General features: G+C 44.1%; 2 protein-coding genes across 3 annotated transcripts in view; both read left to right on the top strand.

The window, feature by feature from the left end:
• Positions 1-20,644, top strand: part of LOC146405748 (uncharacterized) — a 115,376-nt gene that overhangs the window by 86,446 nt on the left and 8,286 nt on the right. The window lies entirely within an intron of this gene.
• Positions 113-11,571, top strand: LOC146405749 (uncharacterized). Of its 2 annotated transcripts, none has more exons than XR_014838768.1 (2): positions 113-244; positions 10,283-10,417. XR_014838768.1 is itself a non-coding variant. In XM_085014558.1 (2 exons), exons 1-2 carry the CDS (start codon positions 803-805, stop codon positions 10,315-10,317), a joined length of 522 nt encoding a protein of 173 aa, XP_084870684.1. In that variant the 5' UTR covers positions 677-802; the 3' UTR covers positions 10,318-11,571. The 2 variants fall into 2 exon arrangements, 1 of the variants encoding a protein (XP_084870684.1); XM_085014558.1 differs by lacking the exon at positions 113-244 and adding an exon at positions 677-1,289 and having other exon boundaries at positions 10,283-11,571.

Here is a 20,644-nt window from a genome sequence, read left to right on the forward strand (position 1 = left end):
CATTTCTTATAAACACTGCATTGGGAGGAAAGAGGCCTCAGCTCTCATCCTCCCCCAGGGGGCCCTGAGGCTGGGGCGGCTCTGTGGCCAGACCCAGCAGCCTGACCCAGAATGGTGCTGGATGGAAGCAGCACCCTCCTCCCCCATGCGAATGGGTCTTGCACCACAGCCATTGCCCCTGGCAGGCTTCTTTGCCGTTAAGGGGGTAGCAGCACTCCTACATCGATCTGGGAAATAAAGCCCGGTATGAAATCTCTCAACCCCAGGTGACCCACGCTAGCGCGCTGCCCGAGCCTAAGATGGGTGTGGGTGTGTGTTTGGAGAGGAGGGGGCACAAGCCCTTCCGGCCAACTTCCACATTCCTGCACGGCCCCGGCTGGGGGTGAGTTGGGGTGAGCGGCCGGCTCAGGGCTGGCCGGCTTCCTGGAAAGGGAGGGAGGGCGGGAGAAAGCAAAGCCTCCGGTCCACGCCGCCCTGGTGGCTGCTTGGGACCGCCCCTCCCCCTCCCCAGCTGGCTGCCCCGCTGGTGCCAGGCGGCTCACCTGCCACAGCCGGCCGGGGCACTTCCTCCTCCTTCTCCGCCCAGCCTCCCGCTGCAGGCCAGAGGTTTGCAGCCAACTCTGCTGCTACAGATTGTGTGACCTGTAGCAAGTTGCTAAGCTTCTCTGTGCCCTCCCCCAAGAAGAAGCTAGCGAGTTTTGTGGGGGCAAGGGGTGAGGTCTTCGGAAATGCTCCTGCCCTTCCTTCTTAAACCCCCTGCGCCCCCTCCCTGGTTTGGCCGACACACAGTAGGCGCACAGAAATGGCGCCCACCTCGATGTTGCTGTGGGGGAGGCCGCTTTGCGTCCCCTCCACTGGTCACTCCGCCCTCCGCTGCAGCCAGAGCGATCGGATTAGACTCGGGCGCAGCTTTCCCGTGGGAGGCGAGGGTGGTATTGAGCCGCTGGGGACGATGTCCGCGGGGGTAGGTGGGCGCCCGAGCCGGGTCACTCTGAGGGCTCCCCACCTCCGCCTCGGCCCTGCCAGTGGGGGAGGGGCCGCTCCGGCCGCCCCTTCGGACCCGCCCCTCAGGCAGGCCCTTAGTCCGCAGCCCCCAGCCCGCAGCCCCCAGCCCCCAGCCCCCAGCTCCCAGCCCCTAGTCCTGCGCCGGGTTCTGCGGGATGGAGCCGAAGGGGCGGGGTCTGGGTTTCGGTTTCTTGCAATTGCTGCGGAGACAGGGAAATCGAGGAGTTTCCGGGAACCACGCCGGGAGCGCAGAGGTTCACGAGCTGTCGCTGGCCTAGGAGGAGGTGGGGAGAGGCGTGGAGGCGGGAGGGGCGGGCATCCTGTGTCGCGCGGGCTTTTGGCTCTCTGGAAGTTCCAGTGGAAGCTGGAAAATCGGCCTCGGAAAAGCCCCACCTGAACGCACTTGCCCCCAGCTCCTTCCCAGGTGGAGTGTGAAAGAGGGGCTATACATGCATGGAAGGAGGGGATTGTATGCAGGCAGGTGGCCTCCGAGGAATTCGGAGGCCCCCCTCCAAAGGCTGAGGTCTTCAGTTGTTCCACTTGCTGTCATGTACTGTTCTATTGCCTCCATAGCTCTCTCTTACCATTGCTGAAGTTATCCTTTTTGTGTATTTTATTTGTTGGAGGATTCCTCCTACATATCTTGGAGCCCCTTAATGCTGCCCTACCTGCCTAGTCCAGCCTGTTGGGTCCTGAGGGCCTCAAATGGGGCTAACCGCAACAAGGATCTCAGTGAGTGCCTACTGAATGAGTGCAAAAACGAGTGAGAGGCATTTAGGTGGGCTTTGTGATCTTCTGATCTGCTCCCAGGGGACCTCTGGGCCCAGCTCTCCTTGCCGCCTAGTCCAGTCAAGTCCTGCTGATGCCCCCAGCTGAAGGAGGCCCCACTCTGTAGGAGCAGGCCTTACTTACTTTGGGAGGGAGTCCCCTGTGGCTTCCAGAGAACTGCTTCTGATGGGGTGATTGAGCTGTGAGCAGATTGTCGTCATCACAGAGGAATGCTGGCTATGGGGGTTGGCCGGCCACTTCCTTCCCTCCCCAGGGCTTGTAGCTCAGGCCTCAGGGGATGGTTGTAGGTTGGGCCTGGATTGGAGCCAGGTAGGCTGGGAGTTTGGGATGGTGAGGCAAAGTCCAGGACACTACCTGTTCAGGCCAAAGAAATACCTGTCATCAAGGTGGGCAGTGTTGCCTACAAGCCCGATTCCTAAATTCTTGTTTTTGGATTACCACATAGAGGTCACCTTACTTATAGTCTTGAGACCGTGGCTCTTAGAAAGACAAATCAAACATGTAGAGCTCCCTCAGTCCAGGAGAACGGGGCGTGGAGCAGCTAGCTAGCAGTGATGTCCACTCTGGAGGCAGCCAGCTAGGCAGTAGAGGAGCAGATGGACCCTAAAGCATCCCTTGTCCAGGCCAGAGTTGCTTTCCTCTGGCTAAGGCTTAGGATCAGGGTGGCAGGCCTGGGAGAGAGCCAGGGAAACTCCAAGTGCTGCAAGAGTAGAGCTTGTGCTATGAGCACAGCCCCTGGTGACCCTGGTGACTCAGTCTGGGAATCCCGAGTCCAGGGGCTGCCCTGGAAATAAGGCTTAAGACAATGAGGGGGTGCCCCTTAAGGGGTCTAGTGACCATGGAATCAGCTTAGTGAGACCCCAGGCCAATATGGTATTGTTCCCTTCTCCTGTAGCCCAAGTCTGGACCCACTGATGCTGGTCCTCTGCCTAATCCACATAGTATCTTTGAGGCAGAGAACCCAACCCTGATTCTAGCCTATAAATTAGACTTGGTGGAGGACCCAGTCTTCAGAGTGTCTGTGTAGCGCTCCATTTGAGGTCACATTTCGGAAACAGTAGATGTAACTTAAGCTTGAAAATAAGAACAGGAATATGCCTTTGTAGCTTGGACTGAGCAAGCCATGAGATATAGGTACAGTCATGGAAAGAAAGCAGGGCAAAGGCAGGAGAAAAAGGGGTTGGCCCAGTGGGTTCTCTGCCCCATTCACTGCTGTAGCCCCAGGATCCAGCTTTAGCTGAGTGCAGCAGGTGCCCCATGACCTAGTGTGGCTTGGATGGGGATGGAGGGATGGATGGGTGGATGGATGATGGATTCAAATTGTCTTAGCAGCGTGCACCTTTTCCCTGAAATGTTCTTGACAACAGACAATTTCCATGGCAATTCATGGATACTGAGAGGGAGGGAGGGAGAAGGAGGGGGACATGGCTTCCCTGAGCAGCACTGTGGTTATTTCTGTCTGGTTCTGTCTTTACTAAGAGATCTTTCCCCTCTTTCCCATCATCCTCTTCATGTGTGTGGCCCCTCCCAGATCTGCAGAGAGATTGGGAGTCCAGCGACAAGCACCATCCAGCCACATAACAAGGGGAAGGGGCTGTTAACATCAGGTAGGGGCTCCTTCCTTCTCCTGGAAGGTAGGTCCACAAAGGGCCTCAATTTAAATAGGACCTCAGCTAGCTATGAAAGGTTCCAGTCCTTACTCTGCATGAATAAGTCCTCAGGAAAGCATCTGTTGATTGACTGACCAACTAACTAACTGACAGAAGGGGTGAAGGGTCAGCAGAGGCCCCCTGGCTGGATGGTCTAAGAGAAAGCATGCCTGTCTGCCTTCCAGCTTGGCAAGTGACAGACTATAGTGCAGATGTCACCATATCAGATTGCCTACGTGAAATGCTGCTCTGGGAGTATTTCATAGGACTGGGTCCATATTGGGGGGCAAAATGGGCCAGGGTGTGCTAGGGAAGGAGCTCTGAGCCAGGAGACCTCTAGTGATAGGTCATCCTCAGGAAACCAAAGCTATTCTCCCTTCTTCAAGAACTCACAGGAGTGTTGAAGAAAGCTTCCCACAGACTCACGGGCTGGAGCATCCATGTATTACTTGGCTTTTAGTGGAGTGGTAACTCCAGAAAGCTGAAGACTTAGGGGCATCTAATGGTCATGGAATGTTGCTCAGCGCCTTGCCTATGCCAGCCATATGGGGGTACTTAGAAGTGAGGAGCCATGGTCCCCACAACAAACCTGGATGTGAGCTCTCTAAAGACAGAAGATGTGGATGTTACGCCCAGAGCTACCTCCTTGGCACCCAGTGCTTTCCTCGCAAACAGTAGGCACTTAGTAAGTGCACTTGATTTGCAGAATAACAGATGTATGTCCTACCTGAAGTGTGAGGCAAAGGAGCGGAGATGCTGCGGTGTAAGGACAGGAGCAATTTATCTCAGCCAGTGTTCACAGATGGCCACTCTGAGCAGCTGGCCTTCAGCAGGACCATCAGCAGGATGATGAGTCAGCAGTGGGAGAGGATCTTAGGATGCAAGAATAGCCCAAGCAAAAGCCTGGAGGCTCAAAAGTGCAGGGCAGATCCCACTCGTGGTGTGGCCTCATATGGTTGCCCAGGAGCTAAGGGTGGACCAGCCAACAGGGACCACACTGTGAAGAAGCTTGAATGTTCGTCGGGAGTCTGGACTTGATCCTGACAGGCAAGGGTCTACAGGGTGGGACCTATGGTTCCTCTCCTTCTGGAGAAACAAGTCTGTCATCCGATATTTGTTGAAGGAAGCTCTAGGCCAGGCTCTGTGAGGGTAACTGGGAGTCTGACCTGTGTTTTAGAAAACTTTCTATGGAGGAGACACTCATTCAACTCTGTTTGTAGATAACCGTGAGAGTGAGGACCTCCTTAAATGGTGCGCCATAGGCCCCTACTTGCCTTGCGCTAGTCTGGGACCCTGCTGCACATTGGAGGCAGGGCCATGGACAGGAGGCAGCTCAGGCGCTGCATGTGGATTAGGGCTGTGGCCATAGGGGATGGAGAGAATGGGCCTAGTTGAGAATAGGATCTGTGGATGGTGAGGATTTGAGGTGGCTTGGAGCAGGAGTCTTCTCAGGCCTTCCCTAGATTCCCCATTTTGGGAGAAGTTTAGGGAGATCCCCACTCTGCCCAAGGAGCCTTGGCTTTGGTCTTAAGTTATGAATCTGGGGAGCCAAGGGCATTGAGCTAGAGTAGAGCAGGAGGTCAAAAGCTCGCAGTTTGCCCTAGGAATGCCCAGGGCATTGGTGACCACAGCCAGAACCCGAAACAACATAACAGCACTGCTCAGCTCTGCCCTTTGGACACTGGGTGTGTGAGTACAGCAGGCAGGGGAGGCCAGATAAGGGTGCCCCACTGCTGGATGGGGCATGTTTATCAATCCATCATCCCTCTGCTGTCTAGCAGGACCAGAGTCCACCTCCAGATCCTCCTGTATTCCCAGAGGATTAGCAGTTCTGCTCCCAGGCCCCAGACCTCTGGAAGCTCTGACCCTGTGACAGCAGTGCCCCCTGCTGGATATCATCCTCCTTGGGGGTCTAGGAAGGAGAGAAGTGTGCAAGGGACAATGCTGGCTCAAAGGGTGGGAGCAGAAATTGAAGAGTTTGGCTAAGGTACATAGACAGTGCCACCTGGTAAACAAAGCACCTGTTTCCTGGTCAGTATCATTTAGCAGACTCCAAGAAAAGGAAGCGATAGGGCTGGAGTTCCCTGGTGGCCTACTAATTAAGGATCCAGCATTGTCACCACTGTGGTGTGGGTTCGATCCCTGGCCTGGAACTTCCACATGCTGTAGGAGTGGCCAAAAAAATAAAAAATAAATTTAAAAAAAGAGGAGTTCTCTTGTGGCACAGTGGGTTAAGGATCTGTCATTGTCACTGCAGTGGCTTGGATTGCTGCTTTGGTGTGGGTTTGATCCCTGGCCCAGGAACTACTTCCACATGCACCATAGGTGCAAACCACCCCCCCCCCAAAAAAAGAGAGATGGGGTTTTCTTTTTTTTTAAAGTGGTTGAATTTTATTTTATTCATTTATTTGTTTATTTTTTTGGTCTTTTTGCCATTTCTTGGGCCGCTCCCGCGGCATATGGAGTTTCCCAGGTTAGGGGTTGAATTGGAGCTGTAGCCACCAGCCAACACCAGAGCCACAGCAATGCCAGATCCAAGCCGCGTCTGCAACCTACACCACAGCTCACGGCAACTCCAGATCCTTAACCCACTGAGCAAGGCCAGGGATGGAACCCTCAACCTCATGGTTCCTAGTTGGATTCGTTAACCACTGTACCACGACGGGAACTCCAAGATGGGGTTTTCTAAGGTGACTGTTGAGGGAGGCCAGAGAATGAGCACCCTGTCTCCCCCAGCCCCATGGCCCAAGAAGGTCTGCATCCTAGGCTGAGCACACATTTCGTGGGTGGGCACCCCCCTCAGATTCTCCCAGAGCAACCCTTCTGGTCCCCAGAAGGATTTGTCTTGGATGAGGGTCCACTGGGAGGGGACAGTGCCCTTGGTACTCTATAAATAGAGGCAGAGTCAGCCCCAGACATAATTCCTGCCCCAGCCGTCCAGTCCAGGCTGAGAATAGAGACAGGGAAATGCTAGCACCCTGCCAGCACCCAGCACTCAGCACAACAAAAGTCAGAGAATGCATGAGCAGCTGCCTGGCTTCTCAGATTCAAACCTTATCTAGACTCACTCCCCTCCTGAGCCCCAAGCCAGTGCCTTGGACACAGGGACCAGTGTGGAGTGCAATGAGATGCCCAGGAGACAAAGGAGTGAGAGGACCCCATGTGCACCACCACAGTCCCTCTATCTCCAAGCCAGAAAGTCTACAAATAGGGCCATACCCTGGGCAGCCACTTCCCAGAAGTTTCTGCCACTAAAAAACAAGGTGGCTTTCCCTGATGAGTCGTGCTCACCCATGGCCTGGCATCTGAATTTCCCACCTTGGATAAGAGGTTTCAAGGAGTTTGTTTACATCATGACTCTTGGTTGCAATCAAGGCTGAGGCCTCACCTGGCTACCTGGAGCCCAGGCAGCTGTCTTGACCTCCGGGAAGCTTGTCTTCCAGGTCAAGACAGTATGGATGGCTGCTGTTATCTTTGGGACAGGCCCTAGAGATGCCCTGGTGCTCAGAAGAGCAGCTCCTCACCCTGGCCCGGGTGTGGTCTTGGCAGCCATCTTGATTCAGCAGGGTAGTGTAAGCTACTTACAAAAACTGCTCAGACCACTCACCTGCCAGGCTCTCAGGGAGACACGAGGCCTATAGGAGGGCCCTCAAAGCAGACTCTGTGTGCTCAAACTTCCTAGCACCCTAGGTGCTGTCTTAGCACCTAGTCTTGGCCTGAGAGAGGGTGGGGGCCATGGGAGCAGTGAGCTATCATCAGTTCATGGGAGGGCTGACCCATCGTGCTGAGGATTGTGGGATGGGAAAATCAACTTACAGACCCTAGGAAGTACAGGAACAGAGTCAACAGTGGATAAGGTTGAAGGGGTCTAATCTCCTTTGAGAAGCCAGCCTTGTGGAGGCGTCTGGACGGCACCTATGAACTGTACCACTACATTGTGTGTATTCCGTGTGGGCTTAACAACCCCTGCAACCAAGGTAGGGCCGTCCCTTGAGTGGAAACCCACACCAGAGCCAGGAACATGGCAACTCTGTCACAAAGCTTGCAAAACACTTCTAGAGGAATTGATCTCTTCATTTTTTTCTTCTGTCATTTTCCTGCATGGGTGTCTTTTTTCTCCCTTTTCTAGTTCATGGGTGCTTTTTGATCATTGTGCTATGGGGATAGATTTCTTGACAAATTCAGGTGGCATTTATTCTGTGGCAAAGCTCCAGACACAGAGGCAGGTGCTATGGGCTCAGATATTCAGTAAGAATTTACTGAGCCTGTACTATGTGCTGTGCATGGCTGTAGACACCAGGCATATGGAAATGAATAAGTCAGAATCCCTGCTCTCATGAAACCCTAGTGAAGGTAGGCAACAAACAACAAACAAAGTACTATATTGTGATAACAATTCTGCAGAGAAATTAAATAGCATGTCATAGACAGTATGGAGGTAGCCACTTTAGATTTTGTGTTCAAAGGATATCTAAAATGGTGACATTTTAACTTTCTAAATGACAGAAGGGGCATAAATGTGCAAAACAGGGTGAAGAACACTCCAGGCAGAGGGAATAGCTTATGCAAAGGTCTTGGGAAGAAAACAAAACTCAGTGCATTTGAGGAAAAAGATTGTTGTGGCTGCAATATGGTGGGCAAAGGGGAAAAATGAGGCAAGGGTCAGATAATGTGGGGCATTTTGGGCTTGAGCATTATGCCAGGGGACTGGAGAGCTTTTGTATGATGTTATACTTGGAGGTGAAATGATTCGGTGTGCATTTTTTGGCCACACCCATGGCATGTAGGAGTTCCTGGGCCAGGTTCGAGCCTGCACCACAGCAGCAACCCAAGCTGCTACAGAAGTGACAACGCCAGATTCTTAACCCACTGCGCCACAAGAGAATTTTTCAGTGTGCTTTTTTTTTTTTTTTTTTTTTTTTTTTAGGGCTGAACCTGCAGTATATGGAAGTTCCCAGGCTAGGGGTGGAATTGGAGCTGCAGCTGAGGCCTGTGCCACAGCCACAGCAACACTGGATCCGAGCTGCATCTGTGACCTATGCTGCAGCTTGTGGCAATGCCAGATCCTTAACCCACTGAGTGAAGCCAGGGATCGAACCTGCACCCTCATGGAGACTATGTTGGGTTCTTAACCCGCTGAGTCACTACAGGAGCTCCTCAGTGTGCATTGTTAAGTGCTCACTGCCTACTGTTTGCAGACCCGACTATGGTCCAGACTAAGTCTTTCTCCATGTGTGAAAGCAAGAAGACTATGGGAGGAGTTCCTGCTGTGGCATAGTGAATTAAGGATCCCGAATTTCCACAGCTGTGGGTTAGGTTGCAGCAGCAGTTTGTATTCCATCCCTGGCCTGGGAACTTCCATATGCCACGGGTGTGGCCAAAAACATTTAAAAGAAGAAGCAGGAGGAGGAGGGGAAGGAGGAGGGGAAGGAGGAGTAGAATAAGACGACAGCTGTGGGGGAGGCCAGAGTAGGAGGACAATCCAGGAGAGATGAACTAAGGTAATGGTGGTATCAGTGGAAAGAACAGGGAGTGGATCCAGGCACAGTATGGAGGAGAAGTCAAAGAGAGCTGAATAAAACATGATGGCTGTAGAATGAAGAAAATATTTGCAAATCATATGTCTGATAAAATATTTGCAAATCATATGTCTTGTATATAGAGTATATAAAGAATGCTTACAATTGAATAGTAAGACAACACATTTTTTTTTAATGGACAGAAGAATTAACTGGATATTTTACCAAAGATACATGGGCGGCAAATAAGCATATGAAAAAATGCTCAACATCAGTAGTCATTAAGGACACACAAACTAAAACCACAATGAAATAATACCATACATCTACTAGGAAGGCTAAATGAAAAAGACTTTACCAAGTGTTGGCAGTTATATGGAGCAACTGGAATGTTCCTAAGATGCTGACAGGAATGTAAAATGATACAACTACTTTGGAAAACATTTTGGCATTTTCCTAAAAATTTAAGTACATACCTACCATATAACCTAGGCTTTCCATTTTTAGATATTTTGCAAAATAAATGTGAAAGTATGTGTCTTCACAAAGACATGTACTTGAATGCGTCTTGCTGCTTAATTTGTAATAGCCACAAACGAAAAACAATAAAAATGACCTTAATAAGAGAATGAATAAATAGAGGGTCGCATACAATGGAATACCACTTGGCAGTAAGAAGGAATGAGCTAAGTAACATAAAGTAAACATACTCCTCCCTATCTCTCCTGCTAAATGCAATAATAAAACCTGGACAAAATACATGGGAGGTTTTGAAGAGTAAATAGTAGCAGGCGAATGGGAAAGAAAATCACCTCAGTATTTCCTAGGCCAGACCCAAACAGCCTGAAACCTGAAAGTGGGCAGCTGGGCCAGAGATGGTGAAAACTATAGGAGAAGTCTCCTAATTCTCATTTGAAGAATGGGAAAGGCACTCTTCATGCTCAGAAAGGGTGAGGAAATACACCTTTTAAAAATGTTCTCTATTCTCTCATGCCCCAGCCTCCTAACATTCCTGCTGCAGTGACATATGAGGCCTGCAGTCACCTAAAACTCTAAAGGAGAGACACCTTTCTGATTGGAGGAATCTCAAGAGATTGGGACAAATTTAAGAGTTCCCTTGCGGCACAGCAGGTTAAGGATCTGGCATTGTCATTGCAGCAACTTGGGTTGCTGCTGTGGTGAGGGCTCCATCCCTGGCCCAGAAACTTCTATAAGCTGCAGGTGCAGCCAAAAAGAGAGAGAGAGAGGGATTGGGACAAATCTAATTGCTCTCCTCTTTCACTAACTCTTTTTCACTTTCTCTAACCTTTTGCCTCTTAGCGCTGAGTGAGGGCACAACAAAGCAAAGTAACTAAAATGCTGGCATTTTGGCTAAAGAACCACAAAGAGAAGCCCCAGAGAACCCAAGAATACTAGGGAGATTGTGGAGAAGGCAGAACTCTGGAAACTGACTCCATAAAGTTGTTGATGAACTCCTGGGATCACCCTCAAGATGAGCATGCACCGATTTGATCCTAAACACTGTACCAAAGACTGGAGAACTAAATTAAAGAATAAACCACCACCTCTTCTCAGACTGACCACTGGAGGGTGCACATACAGGACAAACCTAAGCAGCACTGAAATGCTTTGTATAGCACAGGGAACTATATCTAATCTCTTGTGACAGAACATGATGGAAGATACTGTGAGAAAAAGATGTGTATGTGTGTGAGAGAGAGAGAGACTGGGTCATTTTGCTGTACAGCAGAAACTGACACAACATTGTAAATCAACTATAATTAAAAAAAATTTTTAAGCACTAAAACAATAAAAAAAAAAAAAGAGAGAAAAGAAAATCGAACTAACATTGAAACCACAATGCACAGAAGGCTGGTCAGAATTTGTGTCCTGGGCCCAACAGAGTCCATTGCTTGCTAAAATACAAATATCAACATTCTCCATAGTATTCAGACAAGGGTCTAATAAAGTCTAATAAAGTTCAAATGTCCAGGATTAAAACAAAATATCTGGACAAAACTTTCTTAAAAGGGACACATGCACCCGCATGTTCATTGCAGCACTATTCACCATAGCCAAGACATGGAAACAACCCAAATGTCCATCGACAGGTGATTGGATTAGGATGATGTGGTATATATACACAATGGAATACTACTCAGCCATAAAAAAGGATGACATAATGCCATTTGCAGCAACATGGATGGAACTAGAGACTCTCATACTGAGTAAAGTAAGTCAGAAAGAGAAAGACAAATACCATATGATAGCACTTATATCTGGAATCTAATATACGGCACAAATGAAACTTTCCACAGAAGTGAAAATCATGGACTTGCAGAGTAGACTTGTGGTTGCCAAGGGGGAGGAGGGAGTGGGATGGATTGGGAGCTTGGGCTTAATAGATGCAAACTATTGCTTTTGGAATGGGTTAGCAATGATATCCTGTTGTGTGGCACTGAGAACTATGTCTAGTCACTTATGATGGAGCATGATAATGGGTGAAAAAAGAATGTATACTTGTATGTGTAATTGGGCCACCATACTTTATAGTAGAAAAAAATTGTATTGGGGAAATAACAATAAAAAAATTTAAAAAAACAACAAAATTACTTGGCATACGAAAAATCTCAACTTGTATCATAAAAGATGATCAAAAGAGGCCAACAGTGAGATATTGAAATAAGTGATAAAGATTTTAAAGCACTGTAATGAAAATAAATGCTCCAAAAAGTAGAGGCAATCACTTTCGAAACGAATGGAAAGATAGAAAGTCTTAACAAATAAATAGAAGATGAATAGAGGAACGAAAATTTTAGGACTTAAAAATATAACAGTTCCCTTCCTGGCTCAGCGGTTAACAAACCTGATTAGGATCATGAGGATGTGGGTTTGATCCCTCGCCTAGCTTAGTGGGTTAAGGATCCGGCATTGTCATGTGCTATGGAGTAGGTTGCAAATGCAGCTCTGATCCTATGTTTCTGTGCTTGTGGCATAATCTGGCAGCTGTAGCTCTGATTCGACCCCTAGACTTGGAACTTCCATATGCTGCATGTGTGGGCCTAAGAAGTAAACATATATATATATATATATATATATATATATATATATATGAACAAAATTTTAAATACTCACTAGAGGGAGTTCCCGTGGTGGCACAGGGGAAATGAATCTGATTAGGAGCCATGAGGTTGCTAGTTCAATCCCTGGCCTTGCTGAGTGGATTAGGGATCCGGCATTGCCATGAGCTGTGGTATAGGTTGCAGACGTGGCTCAGATCTGGGGTTGCTGTGGCTGTGGTGTAGGCTGGCAGCTATAGCTCTGATTAGATCCCTAGACTGGGAACCTCCATATGCCTCGGGTGCAACCCTATAAAGACAAAAGACCAAAAAAAAAAAAAAAATACTCACTAGAGAAGCTCAATAATAGCATAGAGGTAACAGAGGAGTCAGTCAGTAAGTAAACTTGAAGATAAGCCAATACAAATGATCCAATCTGATTTACACTGAAAAAAGAATGAATAGAGCCTCAAAGACAATACCAGAAAATCTAACATTTATGTCATTGGAGTTCCATAAGGAGAGGAGAAAGAATGCGGTGAAGATAAAAAATTTGAAGAAATAATGACTGAAAAATTCCAAAATTTGGCAAATGACACAGGTTTACAGATTCAAAAATCTCAGCAAGCCCCAAAGATAAACCAAAGAGATTCATGCCTACATGCATTGTTAATGAAACTGTTGAAAACAGTAACACACACACACACACAACACACACATGTGTATATTTCACTATGTATTTCATTATATATTATACACATGTGTGCATGAATATATAAAATATACATATTTTAAATATATGGATATGCATATTTCACTACACATACACATAGATAAATAAATAGATATAAATATATCTGCCAGAAGAAAAAATCTCATTGTGGAGAACTCGGAGGAAGTAAAATCACATCTTTTTTTCTTGGCTGCACCTGTGGCTAAGGCTGTTCCTGAGCCAGGGATCAAATCTGAGAGCCACATCTGTAACCTATGCCACAGCTGTGACCTACACCATAGCTGCAGCAAAGCCAATCCATAATCCACTGCACCAGACTAGGGATCAAACTGCAATACCACAGAGACAGGCTACATCATTAGCACACTGAGTCACAGTGGGAACTCTGGGAATTGCCTATTTAAAGTATAAGAGGAGGAGTTCCCTTGTAGTGCAGTGGGTTAAGGATCTGGTATTGTCACTGCAGGGGTTCAGGTCACTGCTGTGGTGTGGGTTCAGTCCCTGGGCTGGGAACTCCCACTTGCCACACGCAGGCTAAAAAGCTTTTTTAAATTAAAAAAATAACATATAAGAAAATAATCATCAACCCACAATTCTGTATCCAATAAAAATATCCTTCAGGAGTGAAAGTGAAATAAAAAATTCTCTGATGAAGAAAATGTAAGAGAATTTCTTGACAGGAGACTTGTTCTAAAATAATTTCCAAAAGAATTCCTTCAGACAGAAGGGAAATGATACTAAAAGTTAACTTGGAGTATCAGGAACAAAGGAGGACCAACAGAATGGGAAAATCTGGGTTAATTTAACATTCTATTCTGCTCTTGAGTTCTTTAGAATGTATTTTATGGTTAAAACAAAAATTATAAACTTTTCTCATGGTGTTTCAGTGTATGTGTATGTAATATGTAAGAAAATTATAATAGAAAGAGGGGAGAGTAAAGGAACCTATATAATGCTAAGTTTTACATTCTGTTTAAAATGGTAACATATATTCTAAGCTGACCTGAAAAGGAAATATGTATACTGTAATCCCTAGAGCAACCACTAAAAAAAGGGAGGTAGTTGAAAACACAATAGATGCATTTAAATGCAATGCTAAATAAAGTTCAAACAACCAAAAAATACTCAGGATAAAGGGAAAAGAGGGAGAGAAAACAGAAAAAAAAAAATCGCTGGACATAAATCCAACCACATCAATAAATATGTTAAATGTAAATGGTTTAGGAGTGATGTCAGCAAAATGGTGGAGTTGGGAACTCCAAAATCCCATCCCTACACAGAAGCAGTAAATAAATTGGGGAAACTATCAGAATCAACTTTATTGGAACTCTGAATACTTATCAAAAGTGTACAGCAACCAGAGAAATGCTTAATCAAGAAAACCAAAACAAAGCAAAATGCTGAATCCTGGTAGGAGAATTTTGTGGAAAGGCCCAATCCCCTTTCCTAAGCTTTGTGAGAGCCTTTTAAAACAATATCCTGCATTCCCAGTGTAGGTTCTTAGTACCAGAGGAAGCAGAGTAGACTTTATTCTCAAGGAATTGTGGTTGTTTGTTTTGACCTATCTTTTCAAGTACACATGGAACATTCTCAAGGGTAGATCATATGATACAACATAAAACAAGTCTTAGCAAATTTAAGAAAATTGAAATCATACCAACAATCTTTTTGACCATAATGGTATAAAACTAAAAATCAACAACACGAGAACAGCTGTAGATTCTACAAATTGTGGAAACTAAACAGCACACTCCTGAACAACAAATGGGTCAAAGAAGAAATCAAAAGAGAAATCACAGAGTATATCAAAACAAATGAAAATAGAAATACAACCTCCCCAGATCTATGGAATACTGCAAAAGCTGTTCTGAGAAGGAAGTTTATAGTGATAAATGTTTCTATTAATAAATTAGAGGAGTTCCCTTGTGGCTCAGCAGTTTAAGGATCTGGTGTTATCACTGCAGTGGCTTGGGTCACTGCTGTAGTGTAGGTTTGATCCCTGGCCTGGAAACTTCCACATGCTGCAAGTGCAACCAAAAAAAGAAATTAGATCACAAATTAAAAAACCTAGTTTTTTACCTCCAGAAACTAGAAAAAGAAGAGCAAATTAATCCTGAAGTTAGCAGAAGGAAGGAAATAATAAAGATCAGAGTAGAAATAAATGAAATAGAGACTAGGAGAACAATAGTAAAGATCAGTGAAGCTAAGAGCTGCTTTTTTGAAAGGGTAAACAAAATTGACAAATCTTTAGAGAGACTAGCAGAAAAAAAGAGAAAGGCTCAAATAAATAAATTCAAAAATGAAATAAAATTAAAAAAACTGACACTACATAAACACAGATCATAAGAGACTACTATGAACAATTAAACACCAATAAATTAGATAACCTAGAAAAATGGATAATTTTTTGGAATAATACAACCTACCAAGACTGAATCAAGAAGAAATAGCAAGTCTGAATAAGCCAGTAATAAATAAGGAGGCTGAATGAGTAATCAAAAACCTCCCAATACAGAAAACTCTGGAGCAAGATGGCTTCACGGGAGAATTCTACTGAACATTTAAAGAAGAGTTAATGCCAGTCCTTCTCCAGCTCTTCTCAAAAATCAAAGAGGAGAGAATACTTCCAAACTTATTCTACGGAGCCAGCATTACCTGGTACCAAAGTTAAATAAGCACACTACAAGAAAAGAAAATTATAGACAAGTATCTCTGATGAACAGAGATGTAAAAATTCTAGACAAAATATTATCAAACTGAGTTGAAGAATTCATTAGAAAGATTATATACCATGGCCAAGTGGGATTTATCTTATAGGATGTGAGGATGGTTCAACAAATGCAACTCAATAAATGTGATATACCACATTAATATAGTGAAAGAAAAAACCATGTGATCATTTCAATAGATGCAGAAAAGGCATTTGACAAAAGTAACATCCCTTCCTGATAAAACCCTCAATAGATTGGGTATAGAAAGAACATACCTCAGTGTAATTAAGACCATATACAACCAGCCCACAGCTAACATTATACTAAGTGGCAAAAAATTGAAAGCCTTTCCTTTAACATAAGGACCAATATAAGGGTGCCCACTCTCATCACTCTTACTCAACATAGTACTGGAATTACTAACTGGAGTAGTCAGGCAAAATAAAGTGAGAAAAGGCATCCAAACTGGAAAGGAAGAAGCACAATTTTTGCTATTTGCTAATTACATGATCTTATATATTGAAAATCCCAAAGACTCTAAAAAAACCTGTTGGATCCAATCAATGAATTTAGTAAACTTGCAGGATATAAAATCAATGTAGAAATCACTTGCTTTTCTATACACTAACAATGACACATTTGAAAAGTGAATAAAGAAAACTATCTCATTCACAGTAGCATCAAAACAATAAAATGCTTAGGAATAAATTTAACCAAGGAGGTGAAAGATATGTACCATGAAAAATTATAAGTCTTTGCTGAAAGAAATCTAAGAAGACACAAACAAATGGAAGGACACGCTGTGTTCATGAACTGGAAGAGCGAATATTGTTAAAATGTCCACACGACCCAAAGCCATTTATAGATTCAATGCGATCACTATCAAATTCCAATGGCATTTTTTCACAGAAATAGAAGAAACAATCCTAAAATTTGTGTGGAACCAAAGCAATTATGAGAAATAAGATTAAAACCAGAGGCATAACACTTCTTGGTTTTGAATTATACTGCAAAACTATGGTAATTGAATCAGTATGGTACTGGCATAAAAATAGACACTTAAACCAATAGAACAGAATAGAGAGTGCAGAATTAAATTCCCACATATATGGTCAACTAATGTTTGATAAGGGAGCTAGGAATGTACAGTAGGGAAGTGATAGACTTTTAAACAAATGGTGTTGGGAAAAAATACCACATGCAGAAAAATGAAATTGGACACCCACTATACACCTCTCACAAAAATTAACTAGAAATGGATCAAAGACTTAAACATATAACCTGAAGTTATAAAACTCCTGGAAGAAAACAGAGAAGACTCTCTTCAACATTGATCTTGGCAATCATGTTTTATATATGATACCAAAAGCACAAAGAACAAAAGAAAAAAATCAATAAGTGGGGACTAATCAAACTTTAAAGCTTCCGTACAGCAAAAGAAATAATGAATAAAATGAAGACAACCTAAAGAATGGGAGACATTTTTTGCATACCTTTTATCAGATAAGGAGTTAATACCCAGAATTGATAATGAACTCATCTAATTCAGTAACAAAGTGAAACAATTGAAAAGTGAGCAAAGAACTAAATAGATACTTTTCTAAAGAAGACATCCAAGTGGCCAACAGATAAATGAAAAGATGCTCAGCATCTCAGTAGTCATTAGGGAAATGCAAATCAAAACCATACTGAGATTTAACTTCACACCTCTAAGAATGGCTACCGTCAAGAAGACTGGAGATAATAAGTGTTGGTGAGGGTATAAAGAGAAAGAAACCTTTGTGCACTGTTTGTGGGATTGTAAACTGATTGATTTAGTACTATTAACAAAGTATGGAGGCTCCTCAAAAAATGAAAAATAGAGGTGTTCCCATCGTGGCTCAGTGGTTAACAAACCTGACTAGCATCCAGGAGGATGTGTGTTCCATCCCTGGCCTTGCTCAGTGGGTTAAGGATCTGGCATTGCTGTGAGCTGTGGTGTAGGTTGCAGACGCGGCTCAGATACCAAGTTGCTGTGGCTCTGGTGTAGGCAGGCAGCTACAGCTCCAGTTCAGCCCCTAACCTGGGAACCTCCATGTGCCCCACCAGTGTGGCCCTAAAAGACAAAAAGACCAAAAAAAAATAAAATAAAATAAAAATTAAAAATAGAACTACTATATGATCCAGCAATCACAGTTTTGAGTATATACCCAAAGGAAGTGATATGATATCAAAAAGATAACTACACTCTCATGTTCATTGCGGTATTATTCACAGTACCCAAGATATGGAAACGACCCAAGTTGTTTATGGCAAGTGTCCATCAATGAATGAATTGATAAGAAGATGTGGTATATTTATACAATGTAATGCTATTCAGCTATGAGAAAAAAGAAAATTCTGCCATTTGCAACAATGTGGATGGGCCTTGAGGACAATATGTTAAGTAAGATGAGTTAAACAGAGAAAGACAAGTTCTATATAGTATTTCTTCCACATATGTGGAATTAAAAAAACCTGAACTCGTAAAAGCAGAGAGCACAATGGTGGTTACTGGGGCCTAGCTGGTGAGGGAAAGTAGGGGAATGAGAGAGATGTTGTTTAAGGTTGTAACTTGTAACTAATAGATAAGTAAGTCCTGGAGACCTAATATACAGGCCAGTGATTATGGACAGCAAAACTGTATCATGAGCATTAATCGGCAGAGGCGACAGCTAATGCTACTATGGCAATTATATTGTAATATAAATGTATCAAAGCAATATACTATATACCGTAAACTTATACAATCTTGTGCTTCAAATATAACTCAACAAAAATAATAAAAATTTTAAAAGTTGCTATAATGCTACAGTAATCAAAATAGTGTGGTACTGACACAAAGATAAATATATATCCATATCCAAATTTAATGTAAATATTTGAAACAGAATTGAGAGTACTAAAATAAACCATTACATTTATTGTCGGTTCTTTTTTTTTTTTTTTTTTGCCGCACCTGCAGCATGGGGGAGTTCCCAGGTCAGGGACCAAACCTGAGCCACAGAAGTGATAACACCAAATCCTTAACTGCTAGGCCACCAGGGAATGCCTATCAATTTATTTTTAATAAAAATTCCAGGGCATTTCAGTTGTATTTTCTACAAACGGTGCTAGGACAATTGAATATCTACATGCATGAAGAAGAATTCATATAATTACCTCACATAACACACAAAATTTTACTCAAAATTTTTCATAGACATAATTGTGAGAGCTAAAGCTCTGAAATATTTAGAAGCAAACATAAGAGAATATCTTTGTGACCTGAGATTAAGCAAAGATTTCTGAACTACGATACCAAAAGTATAATCCATAATGAAAATTTGACAAATTAGACCTCAAAATATAAAACGTTTGCTTTTCAAAAGGCATCATCGAGAATGGCAAAAGTTGGGGAGTTCCCGTCGTGGCGCAGTGGTTAACGAATCCGACTAGGAACATGAGGTTGCGGGTTCGGTCCCTGCCCTTGCTCAGTGGGTTAAGGACCCAGCATTGCCGTGAGCTGTGGTGTAGGTTGCAGACACGGCTCGGATCCTGCGTTGCTGTGGCTCTGGCGTAGGCTGGCAGCTACGGCTCTGATTAGACCCCTAGCCTGGGAACCTCCATATGCCGTGGGAGCGGCCCAAAGAAATAGCAAAAAAGACAAAAAAAAAAAAAAAAAAAAAGAGAGAGAGAGAATGGCAAAAGTTAAGCCATAGACTTGAGACTTAAAAACATATGAAATCCCATATTGGATAAAAGACATATGTCTAAATTACATAAAGAATTGAGAAGGCAGAGAAAAGAAAACAAAAGAAATGAGAAATGAGAAAACAAAAAAAAATTTAATGGCAGACTTAAGCCATACATATCAATAATTACATTAAATGCGGAGTTCCCGTCGTGGCGCAGTGGTTAACGAATCCGACTGGGAACCATGAGGTTGCGGGTTCGGTCCCTGCCCTTGCTCAGTGAGTTAAGGATCCGGCGTTGCCGTGAGCTGTGGTGTAGGTTGCAGACGCGGCTCGGATCCCGCGTTGCTGTGGCTCTGGCGGAGGCTGGTGGCTACAGCTCCGATTCAACCCCTAGCCTGGGAACCTCCATATGCCGCGGGAGAGGCCCAAAGAAATAGCAAAAAAAAAAAGACAAAAAAAAAATTACATTAGATGCAAATATTTCAACATCATTAACTCTTAGGTAAGTGCAAATTAAAACTATGATGAGATACCACTACACATGTATTAGAATGATTGAAATAAAGAATATTGGCAAGACCAAGTGTTGGTGAGGAGATAGAGCTACTGGAGTTGTCATACATTACAGATGGAAATATAAAATGTACAGCCACTTGGGAAAACAATTTGGCAGTTTCTTAGAAAGTTAAACATACATTTATTATATGATCCTGTGATCCTACTTATACATATTTATCCCATAAAAATGAAGATGTGGAGTTCCCATCGTGGTGCAGCGGAAACGAATCTGACTAGGAACCATGAGGTTCTGAGTTCAATCCCTGGCCTCGCTCAGCGGGTTAAGGATCCAGTGTTGCTGTGAGCTGTGGTGTAGGTTGCAGACGCAGCTTGGATATGGCATTGCTGTGGCTGTGGTGTAGGCTGGCAGCAAGAGCTCTGATTTGACCCCTAGCCTGGGAACCTCCATATGCTGCTGGTGTGGCCCTATAAGGACAAAGGACAAAAGACAAAAGACAAAGAAAAAAAAAAAGAAGATGTATGTTCACACAAATACCTGTACACTAATGTTTATAGCAGGTCTATTTATAATTGTCAAATATTGGGAGCAACTCAAATATTCAACAAGTGAATGGATAAGGAAATTCATACATCCATGCAATGAAATACTACTCTTCAAAAGAAAAAGAAAGAAGGGAGGGAGGGGGAAAAGGGAAGGAGGGAAGGGAAAAACAGAGAGAAAGAGAAATAAATGGACACATGATTTAGGTGAATTTCTTAGTCATGCTGAGTAAAAGAAGCTGGTCTCAAAAGGCTACATACTGCCTGATTCCATCAATGTGGCATTCTTGAAGAGAAAACTATGTTGATGGAGACCAGATCATAATTTCCCGGAGATTCGGGGTGGAGGAAGGTGGAGACAGCATTGAGGAATTTTTGTTTTGTATTCTGATTCTGGATGTTGGTTATTCAAATCTGTACCCATG

The sequence above is a fragment of the Sus scrofa genome, chromosome 2 (genome assembly GCF_054392235.1).
Source record: "Sus scrofa isolate SSC_HxYL_T2T_F1_AM1 chromosome 2, Sscrofa_HxYL_maternal_Yorkshire_Landrace_v2.0, whole genome shotgun sequence".
NCBI lineage: Eukaryota > Metazoa > Chordata > Mammalia > Artiodactyla > Suidae > Sus > Sus scrofa.